This window comes from Pholcus phalangioides, unplaced genomic scaffold (genome assembly GCF_987345545.1).
Source record: "Pholcus phalangioides strain wild (caught in Gottingen) unplaced genomic scaffold, Ppha-v1.0 ptg000003l_1, whole genome shotgun sequence".
NCBI classification, from domain to species: domain Eukaryota; kingdom Metazoa; phylum Arthropoda; class Arachnida; order Araneae; family Pholcidae; genus Pholcus; species Pholcus phalangioides.
Window position 1 is genome coordinate 47,585,384 of NW_028301596.1, and position 25,899 is coordinate 47,611,282.

A 25,899-nucleotide genomic window follows, 5' to 3' on the forward strand; every position below is an offset into this window, starting at 1 on the left:
GGGACACAAAACAAAACTTATTCTTATCAGACTCGCGACATAATCAGCTGTTATCACACCACCTTTGATAATGAATTCAATGACATACAGCTGTACATTTCTTCCACAAACACACACATAATGTACACACATACGCAAACACACTTCTCTTGCATCAACTCATAACCGATTGGATTTTTCATAAATCACACATTTACACTATATTTTTCAATGATTGATCACAATAACTTTTTTTTCTTTGTCCTCTTTACGTGTGCCGCAGAGTGCAACGTTGATTAATTTAAATTACATAACAAAAACACTGAGCTTGTAACAAAACAGAAAGGAAGCTACACTGTTGCAACTAACTCACACATGTGAGTTGGCTCTCGCGCTCGCAAACACGAGAAAAGGTGTCTCAGCAATTACTAAATATATATATAAGCGAGTTCAACAACTCCGCCGTATCACAGCGACCATTATTTTCTTATTTTTTCCTCTGTCCACACTGATAGGAACAAAGAATGAATCACAAGTTGCACAAAGTTGAGCACGCTACACACACACATCAGAAACAACTTGTTTTTTTTTTTCTCAGACATATTTCTGCAGTGTATAAGCGCTGCACATTTTTTTAATGTGCATAGCAGGAATCACGTCCTGGACAGGTTTTTTTAAATCTGCAACTGTTTCTAGAGGCCGAAAATAAATCTCGGCGGATATGCTGAGATTGCCCGTCAGGAAAATTACATCGAAGGCAGAAATTGTCGAGATATAAATACGAAAAGAAAAACAAAAGCAATCTCTGTTTGTTTTACTTAGGTTATGTCCTTTCGTACGAAGTACTTGTCTGACGGCTGTACTTGGAATAATTTGGTTTTAAATATTCCTCATTTGAAAGTGTGAAAACGTCCATTCTGTCTTCTTTCTTGTACTGTAGACATCTACGTATGAACAGCTAAAATGAATAACAAGTTTTTATCAGTTTCATTTTAATAAAATGAAATGTTATTTATCCATGCTAACTCTTAATACACGTACAGAAAATATACAGTACAACCTGTCTATAATAATACAGTAGGGACCTAGAAAAATATATTGTAACAGACAGGTTATCGTTGAAGACAGTTTGAGCATTTGCAGTATTTCCTATTGAACAGGAGAATTCTGCCAGGACCAAAGAAAATATCATTATAGGCAGGGTTTATTGTTATAGACAGTATCGTCATACATACAAAGGTTTAAAAGTTTTAGAAGTAACTCGGTTTACAAGCGTTTTGCGAGACGAGCAAAAATTTTAAGTAAATTTTTGTTATACAGGGCTCCCACTCAAAAAATTAGAAAAAGTAGGAAAAATTAGACCTAAAAAGTAGGAATGGGGAAGGGCAATCCCCTTAGACAACATAATCATAGCATAATAATAATTTAAAAAAAAAATTTCTTTCATAGTTTTTCAGTATTCTATAAAATTGACTCCAGGCAAAGCAAAATGACAGAAATGACTTGGTTACAAAAACAATTTTAAAGGATAATTATTTTCTGTTCTCCTTACAATATAAATCACTTTTTTTTTTTTGGAGTCTTCCACAGTCGAATCTATCAACTCCCTTCAACAATGCATGCAGAAATTTATGGACATGCAAGTTTTTTTAAAAATGATGCTCTTTCAAGACCATTTCCAAAAGCACAGTGCAAAATGTGTAAATTAAAAGGTCCGATGTAAATAAGCCAATGTGAACTGGATGGTTTTACTTCGTTGTCCACCTTTTTTTAAAAGGATTTGTTTGCATTTTACTGCTGAATGCCAGTGTAATCATTTTTGATAAATGGAGCACTTTCATTTCTAGCTCTTTGCTGAGCATTGTACGTATTGTTTATGCCTCTGATGCCATAAAAATAGAGAAGACAAACAATTGAATGCTACAAACCTAGAATAGGCCTATGTATCCAGCTGCTTTATAAAATTACAGATATAATATAACCATAGATCACGCATGCAGGGTTGTTTTTTGTTTCCTACACCTAACAACGTGACGAGCGAGTACTTTCACGAATGGTAAGAAGAAATTCCTAGTTAGTCCAATGGCTTCTCCTTAGATGGACACTGTGAGTGTTTAAGAAATCGCTCGATATGCAGAAATTCTGCTGTGCTTTTGGTTGCAACGTATAATTTATCAAAAGCGACAAGATTCCCCAAGCTAATCAAAAATTAGAAAAATGAATTAATATTTTGATTAAGAAATTCGAAATATCTGAAAAAAAGCCTACATGATATTTTAACAAATTTCTGTTAATTCAAATGCATTTTGAAGAGTTGTAACTATCTCTCTCAAAATTTCTATAGGGAAGAAAATTTTTGTGTCCTTTCCAAAGGTTGACCCTGTGTACGCCCCGGTGTAACCACGAAAAAAAATGAAAAATAAGACTGAAAAAAACAAATAAATTTATACTACCAAAATAGAATTATTGAATTAATTTTATTTAGAAATTTCATTTGTGAAAGTTAGTTATATACTGTATACTTATTGCTTTTGTATATTAAAATGAGCATTATTTCCACTTTTAAATAAAACCATGAATAATATTAATCTAAATTTTCTTCACTCATTACAAGGAATGTGTCGCAAGTATGAAGATAATGCGCCAAGTTATGGACACTGTGGTCTTGTTATTCAACTCATCATGTGTGTGTGTGTGGGGGGGGGGGGAATAGGGGGTTGCTTAAAAAAAGGGGCGCCCGGACAATAGGATGAGCAGTCTAGTTAATCTTATGTCTACGTTTGTAATGCAAACTGCTGTTTCATCTATATGCAAAATGTACACTATATTTTTGTATGATGGACGTTGGTTACTGCCCACGACCATGAAGGTAGTAAATACAAAATTTTTTTCCATCTAGACAAAAGTTTTTAATGACTACTTTACTTTTTTAAACCCTCAAACTAAGCAAAAGAAACAATAAACCAAATGGTCCACATACATCCCCAAATAACCTTAAAACGATATAATCTCTGCTGTGGCAGAATCATTAATTACAATCTACAACATTTGTAATATTTGGCAATGTATCAATGATTCCCTCCTCAATCACATAAATTTTGTTGATAGGACTTGGTAAAAAAAATAGGACAAAACTGAGAAAGTACGGGAAAAAGTATGATATTTTACCAAGAAGTAGGAGCCCTGCTTTATATCTCGCAACAAGAGTAGTATCTACAGACCTACCAGCCTTCAGAAGGAAAAAAATCTTGTGAACTTCTTAAATGAAACTCCCGCAATTCACTTAAAAATCCGGCTAACATACTTTTGCATATTTCAAAATTTCTTATGTGTGCAAAAAAAAAAAAAAAAAAAAAAAAACCACATGAAGTGACTATATTACCAGTATTTTATGGGGCATTTCCCTGTTTTTTGTTATCATTTGCTGTTTCACTGTTCTAAAAAAATGCCCAGTTTCTTTTCAACCATGCTTCTTTGAATGTGATATTTACTGTACATTTTCGTCATGTTAAACTTCTTTATTTTTGTTAAATCATTCTAATTTACTGAGATTACTAGAATCCCCTCCAATTTCTCATCTATCGACAATTTTTAGCAATAAATTAGGAATCTTTCTCAAAACTGTCCCGTCTTTCCTGACTTTCCTTCACTTTTTGCTATGAAATGAAATATGGTCAGCATATTTCCATGAGATTATCATTTACATATACAGGGTGCTTGTAAACTTTTTAGAAAAAAATTTGAGGGGTGTTAGTACCCCTACGACTATAGGTTTTATTGTAAATATTGTTCATCCAGATGAACAATATTTACAATAGAACCTATGGTCGCAATCCACTCGAGAAAAGTGGATTGCGACAATAGGTTCCAACCAAATAGGGTTGTATTGTTCTTTTCTGAGTGTTAGAAAAGCAAAACTTCGAAATTAGTCCAACAAGCACAAATCTTCACTTCTGATGTAATTTCTGTTCTGCTGGAAAAGGGCACTTCTCCAGAACATAACCATCAATCCTTTGCCATATGTAAATTTCTAGAAATTTGCAACTATAGTTCTATAGTGAATACTGCTGAATTATCTACCAATTGTCTCCCGAGCAAACACATATTAAAAAAAACCTTTCAACGCGAACAGGATTTGGGCAGCTTTGACCACCTTTCGACTGCTTTGTGAACGTTTCACATCATTCAATTTGAAAGGTTGAACTTTCAATTGTGACTCCTTTCAAATGTGTGGTTATCTCCTCATTATATACATACCTTTTATCTGCATGAAAAGAATAACAGTAATAAAACTGTTTGCTACCTTTTATGTGATTTTTATCTTAGAATACATATTTTGAAAGCTACAACTGATAATTCCGAATAAAACTATAAAACTTTACCCAGGAAAAGCTAATTTGTAAATACTTTAAATTCCATCTAGTATAATGTGCTTGAAGATGGCACAATGCCATCAAGTTAAAGTCCACATTGATTTAAAATAGTTTATTGTACAAAGGGGGAGGGGCACAGGAGGAAGAAGAAATGGTTGAAAGGGGGAACACCATGGGCAAAAAAGGTTGCGAACCACTGCACTATAACATTTAAAACGAAAAACTCTAATTATTGAATTATTGATCGAGTAAAAAAATCCAAGAACAGATCATTCACAAGCAAATTCTTATAAAAAACCAATCTTGGAAGCATTAAAGTGGGGGGGGGGGGGGGGGGGGAGGGAGTAAAGTTGCCAAGATGATCATAAGATTGAGATAGAATTGAAACCTTGACCAAGGCACCAGCTCGCAAGTTATTCCTCCAATATATTTTTTGCACATTTTTCTCTTTTATTTCTGCCGGTGTGCAAGTGTAAAAAGGTTGAAGAACACTGCTATAGACCAGTGTCTCACATGTCAGCTGACATCGTGAAGGAAACTTCACAAATAAAAAGTGTGGGTGGTCTTTTTTTTTTTCCAATGGTATTAGTGGTGATCAAAAAAGTTGAGGTTGTTAGAAAGAAGAAATTATAGATCTGTTTTATGGATAACAGTTTGATAAATAACACAATCATTAGTGGAAAGTCTAATGATGCAACTAGGAGTTACTGGGAGATCATTAAACTGAAAATAACAAATGGGAAGAATTGGTCCCTGGGGACTGCGAGACTTGACACTAACATATGAGGGAGTTATGGTCTTGGAAATGAATCCATTGCTAATTTTAAAGGCTTTCACCCATTTAACTTTGTTAAATAAAGGTCTAGCGAAATTCGGAAAAAAGGTTTATACATATAAATTATTATATATTTAAAAAACCCAACTTCTTTCTATCAAATACTTCATTTCGGGAATGGCAGAGCTAGCCCCAACATGGCAAAATTAAAATTGATAATTTACAAAGCGTTAAATCGAATTTGTGATCATTATTTGAGCTATTCTCATTCTAACAGCAAAAAAATACATTAATTATTATTTGTGATGAAAATAATTTACTATGTTATCATCATACTAAGGTTTTAACAACTGGATGTTGCGAAGATATATTTTGGAAAGAGAGAAAATTCAATTGCCCCTGCTGGGAATCGAACCCTCGTCCTTTCACTTTCCATGGCATTCACCCGGAAAGTGAAAGGACATGGGTTCGATTCCCCGCAGGAGCAATTGAATTTTCTCTTTTTTCAAAATATATCTTCGCAACATCCAGTTGTTAAAACCTTCGTATGATAGCCGAGAGTGACGTCATCATTGTGTATCATCATACTGCCTTTTCAAACACACAAATTGCACATAAAGCTTGTCACATGGGCAATTTTTTTCCCAATTTTTTCCACCATCTCGTTTGGCAAATTGAGTATTTTGCAAAAATAATAACTGAAGAAAAAATGGAAAATGTTTCATTTGTGAAATTCAAGCTACAAATGGATTTGATGGAATAATTTGTAGAACTAATTTTGGATGCATTATATCTGGCTGGAGACTTAACCAGATGAACAACAAATATATTTATGAAGATGAAAGGGAATACAATGCCCAGTGTAAAAGTTGAGCGACTAAATTGCCTGTGTTTTACATATTATCTTATGGAGTATACAAATGTGTGAGTTTTCCGGCTCATTTTACAGGTGCTGCATGGAGGCTTCAGCTGACTGTTACGTTGGCCATTCTTGCTCTTCAGACAACCATAAATATTTTTTATGAGCATTGTATAATATTTTATTATGTGTGTGTGTGTGTGTGTGTGTGTGTGTGTGTGTGTGTGTATGTATGTATATATATATATATATAGGGTTGCTGCATTTTAGAAATATATGGCATCCATATTTGTTATGGGCATCTTTTTCTCAGCCACCTCGTTGGGCATTTTGCTTGTTGTGGCCTTGTATTTGTATTTCACAAACAAGAGCAGATGTGTTTATAATTTGACTTACCCGGGCAGATTTTAAAATGGCTAAGAAAATTTCTTAACATACAGTGGAAACTCCTCTAAGATGGCCACTCAGCTTTCCGCTTAATAGAGGTTGTATTACAGGAAAAACACATTACAGGGAAAGTCAAAATAACCGTTCTCAATGTCACAAAGTCTTATGCTCAATTTTTTTACAATGTCCAAAAAAAAAAGATCCTATACAGTGAAGCCTTGCTACAATGATACTCAATATAACGATAAATCCCTCTATAGCGGTATTTTTTGAAATCCTGTTTGGAATAACCTAATCCGTAATGTTGAACTTCTCTCGATACTATGATATCCTTTGCTATGATAGCCCCTTCTTTAACAATATTTTTAGGAGGATTTTGAAACAAAATGCTACAACAGTTATTACTATTTATTTTCCACTCAAAATATTCTTCAAAATATTTTAAACTCATCTCATGTTTCAGTTCTTTTGAGAACGTCTAATAACACCTGTATTACACATCACCTAACCATCAAAAGTATTTGGTATTGCTACTTTTTGTGCAATACACAAAAGCATATTGTGATAAACTCCTTTACAAGGGGAAATGCATCTAACTGAATCTATTTATCAACTAATCAATTCAAATATTATGCAGAGAATAAATATGCAAAAGTACATTTTCTGGTGATAAGATAAGAACGTTGATTTAGAAAAGTTGCCACCAGCAGCATAAATTTGATGGCACATGATGATTTTAATGTTGCCGCTCAATATAATGATCTCTCTACAACAATATTTGTTCTTGGTCCAGTATCATTATGTATATCAAGGTTTCACTGTACTTTATACAGCAGTCGAAATAGCAAATCATCCAATCAATTCCTTAATCTGTATCATCATGGATCTGTTCTTTCCTTATAGCAAGTATCTGGACATGTTCTTTCCTCACATTTCTTTTGCTCCCTCACTGTTGTTCTACTGAATCTTTGCGTGCTAAAAAGTGAAGAAAGTATCCACAAAACCAAAATTCCCACATCCTTCACCTTCGGTAAAAGTTATAGGTTATTTGTCTTGTTTACCCTGTTATCCTGGGAGTAAATTTTTTAGCTATCTTATCAGCTAGCAACAACCACATGACATTAGCTTTTGTCATCCTATTTGTTTTCAACCTGATAGTGTCACACTAACAGAAAAATCTCATTGATCCGAACAGGTGTGGATGATTGCCCCCCCAAGTCAAATAAAATAGGGAAAAAATTGTCTGTCCCATAAAATACAAGACAATCCGACTGTCTTACACAATAAATCACATTCCACCAACACATCACCCTGGATCCGAAAAGGTGTTTATGCTGATATATAAAAATTATATAATGTTATACAAAGAGAACTACCATCTCTAAATTCATTGGGAAGAAAGAAACACAAAAACTTGTACTTTTTTTAAACTTTTATCTATAAGGAAGTGACCACAGACAGGTTGGCTGCTGACTGCATGCAGAGCTGGCCATGGAATAGGGGCGATTTTTGTATTATGTTGATGGAGCCTATTGTCAGTTGCAGGAATAACTGGACGCAAAGAGAAGTTGGCTGTGGAATAGAAGTGGCTGCCTATGGAAGTTTCACTGTACTTGTTTTCTTTTATGAATTACTTTTCGTTATTTTAACAATAGCTTCAACATTCGATATCATCAAATATAAATATGTATAAAGTATCAGGAAATCATTTTGACAAAAATATTACAATCTGACCCACTTATAACGAGCAGCTCGCTTCCAACAAAAATGTTTGTTAAATGCAGCCATTCATTAAACCAGTATTCAAGAAGAAAAAGAAATTTTGGGAATTTTTAGCGCTTATTGCAAATATATATCATCCTCTCATGTTTCTGGCATGGGAGGGGGTGCGGAGCAAAAATGTGCAAAATTTTTTTTTTTGGGTTTATCAGGTGGTCGGATCCCTTATTTTGTTACCTAAGTTTTGCCAGACACATGAATGTTTAACCCCTATTGAAATGTATGTTACTACACTGATTGAATGAATGCCACAGGCTTTCTGAGTGTTAGTCTGAGTGTGTAGCTAGTGTTGTGTTTTGATATTTCAGTGCTGCCATCTATACTTCAAATTGTGAGTGAAGTGTAATGATTTAATATTTGTAACGTTGTAGGCCTGTTGCTCTATGTGGCGAGACTTTTAACGGGGAGATCGGCTCGCATTCGCCCCTTGTGTTGAAAACCACAGAAAACCAACTTCAGCCGGCTACCACTGTGGCGCCAGTGGGGATCGAACCTGTATGTTACTACAAAGCATTTTAGCTGGAAATGACATTCATAGAGTAACAATGGTAGAGTGAACATTCAAACTTCATTTCCAGTTTTGGAAATGTGTGTATCCATGCTTCTGGCATAAGGGGGGCAATATAAGATTATATAATATTTGGAGGTTAAAATATTTTCCCTGTTTTTTTTCTACAAACTTGATGATTTATATTTAACTTCAACAATGCTTTAAAAAACTTTGCCCCCCCCCCCACAAAAAATACAATTCACAGAAAAGGAAAAATTTGGCTGATGATCCTCAAACTAATGGAGTCTGAATGGGAAGTCAAGCAAAACGACTTAGTCATTTTTTAAAATAATGATTGGTCAGTTTCTAATTTTCATTTTCTATGCTCATTCAAGCTTCAATAGTTTTGTGGTTATTATTACATTTACTTTTTATTTTCCTCTCACATTTGAATTCCATTATATTTTTTTCTAGGTTTCCTTTTTGAATCCTTTATTAAATCATAGTTACCGTGGAAAACCTGCTTCCTAAAAACAGAATTGCCATACAATTAGCATTCTACCATAACAAAATACATTAATCTGCTCATTAAATCCAGACTCTCATTAAAAGCCAGCTAGTTGCACTACTACTACTTAACCGTACATGCACCTCGTACACATTCCTCTACGGAATTTCTAACGAATTGGCACATGCCGGAATGTGTGCTCTGAGTGTTTGTGGCCCTAACATATTTATGTTGCCAAGTTGCGCTTGTTTCATGTTCATGATGCCATCTGCCTTCCATTTTCTGAAATAAAGATGGAAATGCTTGAATTTTCATGTTCTGTTAGTATCGTGTTATAGGTCTGCCTGCTCTCTGCGGAGAGACTTTTTCAAATGGGATTGGGGATTCCGATTCAAATCGGCTCGCATTTGCGCTTCGAAGCTGGAAAACAGTAGAAAAAAAACTTCAGCCAACCACCACTGTATCGTCAATGGGATTCAAACATGTATCCTCAGGATGAGAGTCCAGCACAATGTTCACACGACCACACAGCGGCAGCCAACTAGTTATAAGCGAGTCCGACTGTAATAATATGGAAACTTATGTAAAATGAATTGATACTAGAAGCAAATACAAACCTTAGCTTCATTGCTGACAGCTGGCTTTGGAGGAAATTCAACTTCTGTGGCTTTTAGAATAGTATTCTCTTCTAATATAGTAGCTTGAGACTGATTGTGACCAAAAGGCTAAAAAAGAAAAAGTCAAATAATAATTGAATAAAACAATTGAGAAATTATCAAACAAGTTTTGAATCTAAAAATTCTAAGTGCATGAAATGGCTATTTCTCAGTTAATAAAAATCAAAAGAAATACCCCTCTACTCTTGTTGAAATAAATGTTATTTCTTTTACTATTGAATTCAAATAAATTCTAAATACATTTAAAATGGCTCAATACTCTTTGAAAGTTTAGGCACCAATACAGATTTTTCAATAACTGTGGTGATGGCATTTGCCAAGTCTTCCCCCCCTAAGGGTACTCTAATCTAAATTTGAAACTATTATATAATAGGCCAAGTGATATAAATCTGTGGCATTTGGTCAGAACATGATATCTCCAAAAAATGTCTTTTTGATCTAGTAGTAGGTCTTGTTAATTATAACTAATTAGAAGTGAGATAAATGCACAAATACGTGCGTACGGCTAAACAACATTCTGATGTATGATATTTTCATTTGCATTTGTGTGTATGATTTATTTCTGATTTTTAAATGACAATGAAAATGCTATATCTCAAAAATTTGATTTTGGAGTTATGTTCTGACCAAACACCACAGAAATATCAATACATTTTTATATAGCATGACAATTTGCATGGTCTCAAATAACTTTGGGGACAGATCATTTTTATTTGTGTTTAATTCACTACGAATTTCCCTTACCGTAAAATGGTACAACTTTGTGCCAAGGTTACAACATTGTGCCACACACGATTTCCAAATATCAACACATTCTAGTGGTGAAAGTTGCGAAAGTAGAAGTTCGGAAAATTACTGGTAGGAAGGTACACGCATGTAGAGGTAATGTTGGGTAAGAATAACCTTCCTAGTTAGCCCACATGTTTATCAGGAAATTATTGGTGATATGCATGTTTTTGGTGTTCATGAAAAATTGGAAGTCTCCTTTGATTAGACCATTTCATTCAGGGTTGTTTAAGAGAACTGCAAGTGTGTATATGTTTATTTCTGTGTTAACTACTACAAATTGGTGCATTGGGTGTTTCTAAATGTTTTTTTGTTTACCCATAGTTTCACTTATCAATAATCAGAACTTTAAGTTACAACTTTGCGCCACCAATTTTTCCCCAATTCTCATATTTTCTCTTTTTTTTTTTTGCTAATCGGGTTGAAAGCCAAGATGAAGTTGAGAGTGTTCACTTATTTGATGATGTAGAGGAGTGTACAAGATGATGCACAACAAAAGGATTAAAATATTTACTTTATTGTGAAACACTGTGGAAAGTTTTATACAGGAGTGAAGGTTTCCAAGCCAGACGACGAAGGAGATGTACTAGTTTCCACTATGGTGAAGAAAGGAAAGTATAGGACATGGCTAGACCATGTTGACACGTCTGGTATCATGAAAATCAAATTGTAAGCGAAATAAGTCTACCAAAACCTGAGGGCCATGTAACTAGCTAACGTGAAGACATGGGTGTTCTTCATAAGGGGGTTTAAAATTATTAAAGGAAGATGTGTATCTAACCTACCAACAGTTTCTTAATAAAAGAATTTTAATTGAACTTGTTTTCATTGTTTTCTATCATTTTTCCTTCAATTTATAAACAACATTAAAAAAATGAAAAAATAGGGGAATATAATGTTTGGAAGGTTTTTATTAAAGCAGATGTGTAGAAATGATAAAAACAGTGATGAGAATGTGCCAGATCGAGTTTATAATGCATTTTAAAGGCAGAAGAAAGGGTGGCCAAAAGTTGTAACCAGCTGGCGTACAAAATTGTGCAGCATGAAAAAAATTATCCCTCTCCTCCTATCAAACATAGATTTTTTCTGACACACCATTCAATAGATGAGATATCTAGGTGTAATGAGTATAACATTCACATAAATAAGTGCATAATTGAAGGACATACCCTCTAAAAACCTCAAAAAGTGACACAAAGTTGTACCCTTTTACGGTATTTAGCCAAGCAACACCTTCTGGTGATTCAGTATCGCACATTGTAGTGTTTCTGTTGACAAGAGGGTTCTTGGTCATGCACCATTCAAAACTGTTATATAATTCCACACACAATGGGTAGATGTGTTTATTATGATATTTTATAATATTTCCAATGTGCATGATCATAATTGCTAAAGGTGCATGTACAAACTTTGTGCTATGCGTTTTCCTTGAATAGTTTGCTGGAATTTCTCATTAATGTGTATGGATATCATGAATTATTTCATTGCAAGCCAAGCAGCTTGCACTAGACGAACACTAAACTGGAGATGACCCCCGTCAGTCAACACACCAGAGACTTGAACTGTGTCTCTTGGATTTTGTATAGCATAGGCCGTGACAACACCCACACAAGCATGTGGGAGGATAGTGAAAACTCCATTTCTCCCCCAAGATAAACACAGTTACATTTCTTCTCTCTCGGTATGGTAACAACATGGTCTGCTCTTATCGAAATAAAGCTTCATCATTTTACAGAACTACCCCTATAAGATGGGTGATAATAACTCTGGTAGTAACACTCGCTTAAAATAATGGATATTTAAACGTGTGTGAATCTGACCTACCTTTGGGATTATTATGTAATTATTCGTTAGGACTCACAGGTATTCAGCTGATTTATTAATTCTTGGTCTTTTTTTTAATTCCATAGAATGCAAGGAGTCATATTCCAGTTGGCCGTAACAAATAGTGTATGTGATGAATGTTACTTTCAATGTATGGATGTACTTAATCATGGCCCTCACTCTTATGGGGCTGATAGGGCTCCAGTCCTGGGCTATATTTTTGGTTTTTTCATGCTATAAATTCACTATGGAAGGGCCTGTGAAAAGTCTGGGGTTTGGGGGCCCACTAAAAATTTCAGCCTAGGCATCCTGCTCAAGGATGTGGAGGCCATGGATGTACCATAATTTTCATCTATTTATCCTTTTGGTGCATAGATAATAGTGTAGGATGATAATTATTTATAATTATAATAAAATACCAACTTCTAAAAATTTGAACCACTAAAAATTCGATTTTTTCCCCTATCCTGGTTCATGATGCACAGGGAGATAAGAAAATGGTTTTGAGATTTTTTTAGTAGCACCATGTGAGGGAGAACGAACAACTTGGCTCGTCCAAGTCAACTCAACTTTTAAGTTGAGGCTAATCAAATTTAATTTGAGAATTCCTGTGTGAGGCAGCACTAAAGGTTTAAATTTATGTCCCTTTGGGGGGGGGGGAAATAGTTGCTGGACACCAGACTTGCTTACTCCCTCATACTTGTGGCCCTGTCATTTAATGTTATAATAGCAAGCTATTGTAATGTTTGCTTTTAATTTAAGAAAAGCCCAACAAAAAAGAATTTGGCAAAATCTTAACATAAAGGTTGAAAGTTAAGATACTGTGAGCTTAGTCAATGATAGTAATCTCTATTTACACATTACTTATCTAATAATTTGGAATGTAACTTTGTGGCACAAAAACTTCACTGATCCCTACTAAAACTAATGAAATGAATAGGAATTTTATACTCTTACTTCTGTGGTATAACTCTTATCAATCTGTGTTGCTGAGTTTCATTAAGATAAGAAGTGCTTTACTAAGAACTTGTCTTATCTCTAGTAAATTAAAATGTATTTCATGACAAAAAAAAAAGTTCACCATAATAAAAAACATTTGTATGTATAGCAATTACTACCATATTGTAATGTATAACAACAAAATGACAGTTACGTACAATTTCAGTTAAAAAATTTGAGTATGCTCCGTTAGAAATATGGGAAATTTTGCCAGAGAATGTTCCATAAAATACTAGTCAAATGGTGACACTATTTTTTTAATCAACTCATCTCTTTGATGATACTCTTGTGAGGAAAACATTTTTTCCCCTCTAAGAATGTTGTGTCAAAACCTTTCAAGCTTTGTTCAAAGTGCATCTGATTGGGAAAAAATGTGTGTATGTGTGTGTATGTGTGTGTGTGTGTATGGGGAATACAAACCAGGATGTTACTGTGTTATTAAATAAATACTCTCCCATAGTAGTAGTTCCCAGTCTCCCACATTACCAGCCCCCCCCCACACACACGCGAAGGTTGGGAACCACCGCCCTATAAGATAAAGACATGACTAAAACATAAGAATTCAAAATTGAAAAATATATGTACTATATTGACCTTTTTCCCATACAGGCACTGGTAGAATATCACTCCAACACTCCAGACATCAACCTTGGATGAGATTTTAGGAGGTGTTTTTCCAACAACAAAACATTCCGGAGGAAGATACCTACCAATAAAACAACATTTGCAACATTTATGGTTTTTTTCATGCCATTCAATTTGGTATACATAGGCTTATATCTATAACAAAGTGAATTGTTTAGATATTCATTTATCATTCAATTGTATGAATTGTTATAAAACATTTAATTTACTAAGCCACCTCAAAGACCACCTTTTAACCAGGATTGACAATGTTTTGGACAGTATGGTAAATACCATGGTTTTTACTGTACTGTCCAAAATCCTTGTCTCTAAACTGTTCAAAACCTTTGCCTCTAAAAGAATACATGGGTTCCTAGTAAAATCTGCTCAATCAGTTCCCTGACCAAAACTAGGGAAGACGAAGTACAAATCAAAATCTTAGCCTTCCAAAGTCTATTTTTTTCTGTTTTTCAAGTTTGTTTTTTCCATTCACAGAACTTTTCCTTGACTTTTATCAACTATACTGTATTTGCATATTTCTTTTGACTTTTGCCAAATATTTTACATATTACCCCCTCCCCCCCAGACTTTTTTATTTTCTTGACTTTTCAGGTTGCTGGGAACCCTGCATACATGAAAAATGAAAATAGAGTTAAAAAGTTAAATAAACAAAAACAGCTAATATAATAACTATATAACTGATATTAATTTATCAAACCCCTAAAGCAATATATATATGATATCAAAACTGAGATATTACATTACATTATCTCCAAAACTAGAGCCAATTAAGCAAAACTAACACCAGTTTTGAAATCAGCAGCCATAAAGCCATTAGAATTGCTTTGAGAACATGAATAAATGGTTTTTTTTGTTGAGCAGTGTTTTCAATGACTTCTGATAGTTTTTTTTTTAATCCTCAGAATGGATTATTTTTAGTTTTATAGCCACTCTGTATAATTCAAGGAAAAACTATCACTTTTCATGTCATGAGTAGGGTTGAGGTTTGGGACTAGACCATACATGCCAATCGTCAAACTGAGTTTCTCCACGGTGGCAATGTTCACTGCCAGGAAGGGGGGGGATTTTTCCCCCTGAAATTTCTTTTTCTCATGACTTTTTTTTAAATTCATATCAATTTTCGTCAAATTTAGAAAAAATAGTGAATCTGACATTCTATATCGAACTAGCAGTAATGTCTGGCACTGCTCTGGTTTTCTTCCTGTACTGGGAAGCATTAAAAAAGTGGCAATCCACTGTTTGGGAACAAAGCAGACATTCCAAAAGTCATCATTGCTGTACAGCTTTTCGACTCTGTCAGGCATTTGCCCAACTCTGACGAACTTTTAAAGTAGCCTATCATTTAAAGTTGGGGCCTGCTTTGTACACATACAAAATTTGGCAAAGGTTGGTATGAAATCAAAGATTTGTATAGAGAACATACACACAGAAAATCAGTTTTATTTATATAGATGTCCAGTTTTTCGTTTTACAGTGCCATTCTATGGGTGGAATTTTTATCTTATTTATCAAAAAGACCTCTAGGCCATGATAAGTTATCTTAGTGCAAACCACACCTTTTTATGTCAATTAGTTGATTGGTTATTAATTTGATATATGACATGAAGTCGCTCTCCACTTGTTAATGCTAGATATAATATCTTGCATATTAATTTGATATTTATTCTTGGCTTGATATTTATTCCTTGGAGATGCAGTCTTTGTGTGACATCATTTTGTACTCAGTAAGATAATGAAATCCTTGAACAAAAGAAGTTAAAAAAAAAAGAATTCCCTAGTTTTTCACGATTTTCTGAAGTTCCATATTTGATAGTAGAAATCCGTAGAAACTACGAAAATTCTGCAGTAGTTGGCAAGTATGGACTAAACACACAGATTTTACTGTAAATTTTGGACCTTGTCCTACTGTTGTAATGAAATGGCCATTATAACATTCAGTACAACAGCATCGACTGTACTTACCAAAAAGTTTCCAGAGCGCTGTCCAAAACCTTGCCAACCTTACTTTCAGATATTGTACAGTTAAAGAGAGTTTTGAAAGAGTTTAGGAATTTTTTATAGTATATTAATATAAAGAAAGGAACACGAAGAAAGTATATTTGTTTTCATACCATATTTTGACACTAAAGGACAGGTTTTGGATAAGTTTGGGACAATTAAGGACTGCTTTTACTCGGTTTCATTTTTTTAAATTTCAATTAATTACTTGTTAGTATGCTACTTTCATTAAATAAAATCTATCTACTCCGTAAAATATATATCTATTAGGAATGATTTCTATGCAGTATTTGGACCTTCTTGCCCAAGGAATAGGTTTAAAGGGTATACCAAATCTCAGCTTTATCGCAAACCATAACTCAACTTTGCTGATTGTTCTGGGAAGAAGACTAAGTTGAAAATCAGGGTATTCATCACAAAGGATATATCTACTTATTCTGGAGAAAATTTTTCAGAAAGTTCAGACTCGACTTCGACTCCTATCTTTTATTGAACAAGCTTGGACCGAGCCCCAAGATCTTCCTAGGAACACACCCAGCGTAATGAAACTAATCTTGGGTTTCTTGATAATGAGCAGAAATGTTTTAAGTGTAACTTTTGCATCTGCAATTATGAGATGAAACAGACAGAATGACGTGTTCACGGAAGGAGGTGTGAAACCATGTATGTGAAAGCAACTTGTTTACGGCTGCTCCTGTCCTGAGACAGGCAGCAGCATCGCTGCTTTATTCATAATTTCTAGTGCAGGGAAGTCCAGAAGTTATCATTGACATGATAACTGTGATCAATGATATTGTGAGTAAAAATAGCGTATTTACAGCAAGTAAAAATGTAATAGAAAGTTTGTTTACAGTAAGTAAAAATGTTGTCAAAAGCTTCATGTATAGTGAGTAACAATGTTCATAAAATTTATGCAGTGAGTGTATCAAAAATTTCATCCATAGTGAGTAACAGTGCATATATGAAACAGTGCTTTGAAGAATGCAGATGGTGCGGTGGGGGGGGGGGGAGGGGAAGATAATGATCCAAGTATTTAAAATTTTCAACAGGATGAATAAGATGGACTATGAGTTATTAATATACCCTCAATCAACTGCTTCGACAAGAGGACACCAGTATTGTCTAGGAAGAGACAACAGTTTTGCACAGTAAAACCCATGCATCCTGTCTCAAAACCCCAACCCCGCCTTTAACAGTGTAATAAGTTGAAAATTCAGCTCTCCACAGGAGCGGGAAAGAAAAATTTCAGTCTTAACTGATTTTTCCATTTTTCTAAAAAAGAAAATCTTGAAATAAGTTACAATTAGACACTTGTTGATACCAAGAGTTTTTGCTATCTTTCATCACTTCTCCTTAAGAGTGTTATTTTTGAATTATTGGAGGACAGCTGAAGTAATTGAAAATTATTACAGCTGTACTTCAATGAGTTTAAGTAAATCGAAAAGCTGTCCATACTTAGAATAAGACAACCATAAGTATTCTTTATGAGCATTGTATAATTTTTATCATGTGTATATATTGTTTATAATTTTTATTAATTGCATTTTTAATTGGTTTGTGTAATATATGACATCCATATTTTTATGGGCATCTTTTTCTCAGCCACCTTGTTGGGCATTTTGCCTGTTGTGGCGTTGTATTTGTGTAAGTTAATGAGTGATGTGGTAAATGAGCAAAAAATGTTGACTCGGTTAACAAGCAATGAATCACATTATGAGTAAAAATTTTACACTTAGTTTTATTCAGTTCCATATTATCACAACTGAGCCGATGGTTTTTTTGTTTTTGTCCACGCACCTACTGTGCAATTGTAATATTCTATACCAGTGGTTCTCAACCGGGGGCCATGGAAGAAAATGGAGAAATTGGCCATGACAGGTGGTTTGGAGAGCTGAGAAGAAAAATTAAGGTGTGAAGAAATAAAGATTTTATATTAGTGACTAACACTTACAATGAGAGAGAGAATCCCATAAAACCACCAGGGCCTTCTTTAGGGCATGGACCCACCAGGCCTCACTGCCTACATTTTGCAACAAGTTCCCTAAGATGGGGTTTTTCTCAAGTCCCTAGCTAAATTTTTCAGACCCCCTTCCCTATATGAAATTTATTGTATGAAAAAAAAAAGATGAAAACCATATTAGGCCCCGGGCTGTAGCTCTGTCAATTCTACTCCTGTGAGGGGCCTCATGCTCCCATGTGAGGGATCCCACCTTATATTTTGTATAGTACAATTAATTTTGAAAATAATTAATTGAAAGTAGGAAATATGTAGGTTGTTTATTTCCAGCTAAAGTATGGGACTACCATAGCACCACTTTGCCTAAGGAGGGGGGGGGGGGCCCATGATATTGAGACGGTCCTGATAGAACTCAGACTACTGGGGAGATCAATAAATTCTAGGCTATTTTTGTTCTGTATAAATTCACTGAAAAAAATCATTTCAATACGTATAAAGTGTCTTGCTTCTAGATGAGAGTTGAAAACTCTGGGTAAGGCAGAGGAGCCACGAGAAAAAAATATGGTTCAAAGGGGGACCACGAGCAAAAAAGGTTAAGAAACACTGTTCTATACTACAGTATTCGGTCAAAGTGCCTCACTCAAAAAATGAACGCGTGCAAGTGGGACTGTTTACGATACAAAACTAGATGTAGCATTGCAACCCCCCTTATTGATAACCCTTTGTGTAACTTAAAATTTTCTTTTCAATTCTGATTGAATTATTGAATGGGACTTTGAGAGGCTAACTCATGAACAGGAGCCACCAGTTATCAAAGAAATTACGTTCTTGAAGACCACCATGGGACTGGAGGTGAATGAAGATGACTTACAAGAACTACTGTACGAGCATGGGTAGAAGTGGACCACAGACGAACTAATGGATATCTATTGCATGCAACAGCAAGACCTTATGGATGGAATTTTGTCTGAGGAAAAGGGAGAAATGATGAGGAATCCCTTACTTCAAATGAAGATTACAAAGGCGTGTTAAATGTGGGAAGCCAAGCAAAGTAGAACAGAATCACCTAAATGGCTATAGCAGTGTACAAACAATGGGTCTGTACAATGACAATGTTGCAGTGGATTGGTTTGTTTTCAAAGTCACGCAAAAAGAATAAGTTTGTAGACAACACTGAGTCTGTAAATCGTCCTAAACAATAATTCTCCTTTCTCTGCCATATAGTTTATTTGTTAGTTAACTTGCAAACATTGAATTGAACAATTTAAAAGTTCATTTATAAACATTACTGTATTGCATGTCTACTTTTTTTTATTATACAAGGTGCGCTTAACATTTCGGTGAATGGTCCAATATTTAAAGAAAAACGCAGGTTAGAAGTATATGCTTTGAGAGACATGTAAAGAATCACCCCCCAGCGTCAAAAACACTAAGCTGAAGCAGAGTTGCACGAGACAACCATAGAATGCATTGAATGGGAAAGTTGATGTCACAACGCAATGATACAACACGTAAACATAATGTTTTGCTACAAAATGGATAAAACTGCAATGGAGACATAAAATATCAATGAAAGTATAAGAAGCAGAAGTAATTAAAAAATGTGTATACGACTGGTTGAAATGCTTCCAGGATGGTAAGAAAAATGTTGATGATAAGCTGAGTTGGGGTCGACCATTAACAAGCAGAACACCAGAGATCATTGAACAAGTACGATAGATACTTGCGAATGATCAGCGGCTGACTTTAATAATGATAGCAGAGATGAATTGGGGATTAGCAAGGCCCCTGCAGATTTCTTTGTTTCCTCAGCTCAAGGGAGTCATGAAAGGCCTACACTTTTGCAGACGTACTGGACATCAAAGCATGAGTGACACATTCTTGTTCTGGACTATTCCAAAGAAAGCTTTTGCTGAAAGTTTTCAGCAGCTTTACAATCGTTGTCAGAAGTGTACTGTAGCTAATAGAGATCACTTTGAAGCTAATACAGGTATTTTGTTTGTATCTTTTGTTTTCTTTATTCTCTCAGACCATTCACCGAACCTTTTAAGATTATTGTAGTGTGCGTATTATTTATTATATTATTGTGTTGTATTATTATTGAATGACATTTTTATTAGTCATTTTCATGTGAATGAATAACTATGGAATGAATTAGCCGAGTTTCAATTATTTCTTATGGAAAAGTTTGATTTGAATAATAAGCGATTTGGATAATGAGCATGTTCATGGAACAAATTAAGCTCGTTAACCAAAGTTTCACTGTATTAAGGTTAAAAGTTATTTTAAACTCTGAGTATTATTATTTAAAATAACTAAAAAATACACACATGAGGTAAAGCAGCAAATTCTCATCAAATGAAGAACATATACATCAAGAGTTGATAAATTCTGTCTTGGATGTATAGGTGTGCATATGCAGATTACAGGATAACATTTTTCTCTCAAAGTAACAAAATTTGCATGTACAGATTATATGCAAAGAAAATTATGGTACAGTCAAACCCAGTTTTTATGAATCAGTAAAAACTGATACTTTAGTTCATTAAACTGATGAAAATCATTATACTGGGACTGAGATTGATACAAACATATGCACAGGAACGTTTAGAAAAGCTCATTAAATTGAGGAATTTGTTGAGGAATTTATAAATGAGAAAAAAAAACAAGTCATGTACAATATATAAATTATTTGTTGGATAAGTTAACAGTGATTTGTGACTATCAATAACCTTCTAATAAGAGAACAAAGTTGTACTCTGAGCATCCTTAATATATTAAATTGAAATTGCCAATATAATTCATACATTCATAAGTGTTTGCTTTTAAAAACTCCAATACCTAATCCTAGAATACTCACTCTACATCTCAGAAAAGTGGTTGGTAAAAAAAGGTAACATGCAGTTTTTATTTCAGTTAGTATTCTCTAAAATTCATTACACACAAATATTTGAAATTAATGATTGCAAAGAAATAGAACTATCACAAATTTGAAGACTTCAGTAAATTTAACAAAAATCAACATTGAAAAAGAAACACTTAACAAGATAATTTTATATGCTCAATTAATAGATTAATAGGCCTTACCAGTAGGTTCCAGCCCCCTGAGATGTAAGATCCATTCCATATTCTGGGCTATAATTTTCATCGTCCATTATTTTGCTCAAACCGAAATCTGTGATTTTTATTTCACCAGACATCAATAAAATGTTACCTAAAAAAGAATAAGTACTTGTGGTGTTATGCTTTATTATGATGACATTAGTTCATTACATGAATGAACACCATGTAAGTAACAAAAAAAAAATAGCATGACAATCTCTAAGTGGATAGCCCATTTAATCTCATGACAATGAGTCACATGAAGGGGGGGGGGGAAGACAGCATAATATAACCCTTACCTGGTTTCAAATCATAGTGAATGATAGGAGGTTTTATTTCATTAAGGTATTTCAGAGCATGGACAACTTGCATTATGATACTACGAGCTTCTCGCTCAGGAATACTTTTATGTTGCTTGAGGTAGAAATCTAAATCATGGCCGCCACAATACTCAAGGACTGTACAAAAGCTGTATGAGAAAATAAAAAAAAAGAATTTAAAATCTAAAATAATTTATCTGGAAGGCAGTTTGCAATGCTTGGATAAATAACTATAGGCATAATAATGTTCAATGAAAAGTAATAAATATAAAAGTGGTACAATCAAGATATTTTAGTCAAGTTTCCAAGTTATTTAAGATACATGCCACTAAATTTCTACCTAGTCATCAATTTTAAAGTCTCTGCCCAACAAGCCCTATAAAATATATTGATATGTGAAAGTATAGCAAAACTATTCAAAGAAAATATCTGTAAGGAAGACAGGACTTTAGTTGCATAAGAGGCATACAACTTCTTTCTATCGCAGTGAGCGCTAGTATTACCATTTCCAAACCACCCGAGAAGGTCACGTCATCCGTTGTAGTTTCAGAAAGATGGGAGCTCCCAGAGAGGAAAGACTGAAAGTTTCCTAATTTTGTGCCAGGTAAGTTGTTTTTTCACTCAAAGTTTTTGTGATTCTGCGAAGCCACAGAATACGTTGAGGCATTTTCAGCAGTTGTGATGGGTAGAGTGGTCAATAATGATTGCACTCAAGTGATGGAATGCTTCATAAAACTTCTGTGGAACAGTGAGACAGCCCTTTTTTCTAGAGTCATGTTGGGGGTAAGTTGGCATCTCAGCTGAAGAGCATATTGGCAGAGAAAATGTGTTATATGCCAACCATATTTTTCACTAGGTTTTGATTATTTTCGTCGCAGGCTTCCCATAAGAAAGATTATGGAAATCGATGGTGATGATTGATTTCCACTATGGTAAAAGAACAATAATTTTGAAGATGACCACAGACATCCCAGAAAACGTCAGAGTGGCGTTACGGTAAGATGCTAGTCTACCACAGTGAAGGTTGCCATCACGGTTCAGGTTCAAACTCAAGGGAGGATATAGATAAGTTTTTTCCCTAACGAGCTTGAGGCGACCATTGATAAATAGCACCTTCATTTCCAACCCATCTCATTAATAGCAGTAAATTGCAATATAGCAATATAACCAGAGTAGGTGTTTGGTGAAATTCTCAGATGCACCCAAGTTTCCTCCAAGCAGGGCAGATGCTATTCTTACCATGGCCCAGTTTGCCTCAGGATAACATGAAAAGGCAGTTGGAAAAACAGCTGTGAAAGAAGAAAACCGCAAAACTCATTTTGAGAATACCATTGTTTCCTCACCAACAGCAGATACATTGTACTGAAGTGGGTGGGGGGTACCCGTTCCATTCAGAAATAAAGAAAATAGGATGCAAACAATGCTGATTCCTCTGGCAAAAAAAGACAACACTCCCAAAAGATTAGAAAAACTTTAAAATCATTCCAGGCCCCAGGACTGGAACCCCAATCAGCCCCACCCTTGTGGGGACCATGGTATTAATACACATAAATGCATAAAATTGAAGAATTTCAGAATAAGTGCCTATTTTCTTCACATTCATCAACATTTTTAAACATAAGCAATGCAACACACTGATCAGCTCTCCATCATCCTACACTGAAACTTCAGCAAAAATTTCTGGTAAATTTAAATAATCTATTGACGATTTATAATATTTACCAATACAAGCTGGGGATTACACATAATCACCAGTAAATGTGAAAATAATTGGTAACTATGCATAATAACCAGGTTGATCAAATTTCTGTTAACATATACAGTGGTTCTGTTTTAGTTGGGAAAATTATTGTGGTGGTGGTTTCTTTTTTTTGTGTGTGGAAGAAATGCAGCTCAATCTGTTGCAAAAATTGAGGAAAATTATGTCATCAAAAAGGCATTCTCCTTTCTATATATATATGTCTTCCAATCTAATAACCCTATTCTGTAGTGTCTAGTAAAAAGATAGCCATAACAATTTATGCAGAAAAGGCCAGTTTTTGACAGTTAAATAAAATATGAAGTCAACAAATTTATCTTTAAAAAATGTATTTGTAATGCTCACACACACACGTCTATTTTTCTATCAATAATATACAGAGAAAGTAACACTTACGAATTGTTATCTATTTCAAACACATCATATAGTCTCACTACACGGGGATGATCTAATGCCTTGTGGATATTGTACTCTCTTAGTGCATGCCTATAATAATGTAAAACATATGTGGAAGTAAACATAATAAAGACCTGAAATGATTAAATTACTTAGGTAAACAAAAGGGAAAAAACCGAACACATCCAAGTTATCATTGTACAAAACATTTTTTTTCCGAGTTATTACACTGTGATACAAATAAAAAAGATCACAAATCTTACAAACAGTAGCAGCTGTTACTAGGGCAGTTTCAACACATGAACCCACCAGGGATCCAAGTGCATAGAGGACCTTATGATAATGAAACAGAAGTAAAAAAAAACAATAAACAAGATTCTAAATCTGCCACTTCAGCGCTGCACAGCCCTCTAAAGCATTGTCTGCTGTTAACAACAGCCCTGAAAATCACCAGGGAATAAAATTATAATATCTATCAATGGTAATTTTTTATAGATTGGAATCATTCAACGGTTTTTCTCAGGCATTACTCTGCTGCCTGCCTTCTCTGTTGAAATCTTTATGATGTTATCACAATCCATTTTGTTCATTAAATTAAAATGGCTTGTTTTATAGGGAATTTTATTAGCATTCATCCCCCTCCCCCAGGAAAATCTTACTTTGAAATTCATTCACTCCTTAACTACTCATAAGAAAAATTTTCAGCCATGTATTTTAATTATACAAGGTGATCCAAAAGTCAAGCAACCAGTTCTAATATATTATATATTTAAAATTCTATGAAGAAATAAGTACAAAAACTATATAGTTCAAATAAGACAACATTGGTGGATACAAAAATAAAGTTTGTTTCAAAATGTTACAATGTGCATTTGAATTGTGAGCCTTCTATGTTAATGCCAGCACGCATTTTTTTTTGCCAGAATTCTGGCCACTCTTCTCAGGGCACACCTTTTCAATCTTTGATTGAATGTTTTTTTTTAGTTAATCAATGAAATGGGGATTATTCTTGTGCATTTGTCTTCAGGTGTCCCCACAAGAAAAAAATAAGGGGATTTTTTCAGGGTCCGGTGATCTTGGTGGCTACAATCCTTTTGAAATAAGGCTGTCATCGAAAAATGTGTGCAGTAATAATCCATTGTCTCATTAGACGTATAGTAGGTTGCTCCATTATGTTGCAAAAACCAAAACTGTTCATTTTCATCCAACAGTGCAATGAATTACAAGATCATATTCCTGTAGTTTCCCCATCCACTGTTTCTTAAAAAAAAATGAACCCACACTTTCCTATGGTGTGAAATTGAGCACCACACACCAATTTTGATCGAATGCAGGGGCTTTTCATCATAGACGTGTAGATTTTCGCTGCACCAAGTTCTGATATTTGATCTGATCTGGAGCTTTCATCTCCGGAACAACCCTAACACGACAGGATTAAACTCCAATTTCTTCAGTGTTTTTTTTTTTAGTTTTTTTCATTAGTTCAAGAATTCCATGCTGGCTCAGTAGAAATGGGCATCCACTTTGGCTGCAACTTTGTCGTGCGGTCTTAAACATTTCCAGCTTCTCGAAAATGAAACATCAATCGGAAGAATGTTGTCTTCTTGGCCACAGAAACATTTTTGAATTCACCTTTGAATGTCTCAATAACGGCTTCAAACAAATGAGTTGAAAAACATTGTTCAATCATAAAAATTCTTTGCTTCTGGCAAAAAACTATACTGATCATAAAACAAAAAAAATAGACACTGAGAGTATCAGTGCACATGGAAAAAAAAAAAGTGACTTTCCATCCTGAACAGTATAGTGCTGCTGTCTCTAAAAAAAACTTGACATTTACAATCAGTAGAATTTGTGAAATTAGTTTTTTTTATAATGGGTTGCATGACTTTTGGATCACCCTGTATTTCTACATTCACTCACTATATTTTCAGCATTGACGTTTTTACATTTGACAGTTGTTTTTCTGATATTGGTTAATGTACAATAAACGTCTGTTATAACGAGAGCACACGATTATGTTATAATGGACATCTTGTTATAACCAAATTTTCTTTCTCAAATTTGCTTTTCTGCTCTGTCAGATTATATTTGTAAATTGCAGAAAATTCCTGTTATATCACATTATAATTTGTTTTAGATCATTTAGTTTTCATATTAGCAAATTAATAGGACTGCAGATGCGAATTTTTTTTTTTTTCGTCTTACAGTAGTCGATTCTCTATGATGTCTTTCATAGCATTTCATATTTTCAAAATGCTTACTGATCAAACAAATTCTCAATTA

General features: G+C 34.4%; 1 protein-coding gene across 5 annotated transcripts in view; it reads right to left on the bottom strand.

The window, feature by feature from the left end:
* Positions 1-240: 240 nt before the first annotated feature.
* The window catches only part of LOC149088726 (serine/threonine-protein kinase tousled-like 2), a 121,556-nt gene continuing 95,897 nt past the window's right edge, over positions 241-25,899 (bottom strand). For 3 of the 5 annotated variants that reach the window (XM_089249349.1, XM_089249358.1, XM_089249375.1), the window contains 6 exons: positions 23,614-23,703; positions 21,438-21,607; positions 21,124-21,250; positions 14,031-14,142; positions 9,768-9,875; positions 668-937 (listed from right to left, as the gene is read on the bottom strand). In XM_089249349.1, coding sequence (XP_089105475.1) covers positions 803-937; positions 9,768-9,875; positions 14,031-14,142; positions 21,124-21,250; positions 21,438-21,607; positions 23,614-23,703 — 742 coding nt within the window. In that variant the 3' untranslated portion in view covers positions 668-802. Of the gene's footprint in view, positions 938-9,767; positions 9,876-14,030; positions 14,143-21,123; positions 21,251-21,437; positions 21,608-23,613; positions 23,704-25,899 lie in introns of all 5 variants that reach the window. The other 2 variants (XM_089249366.1, XM_089249340.1) reach the window with 1 other exon arrangement.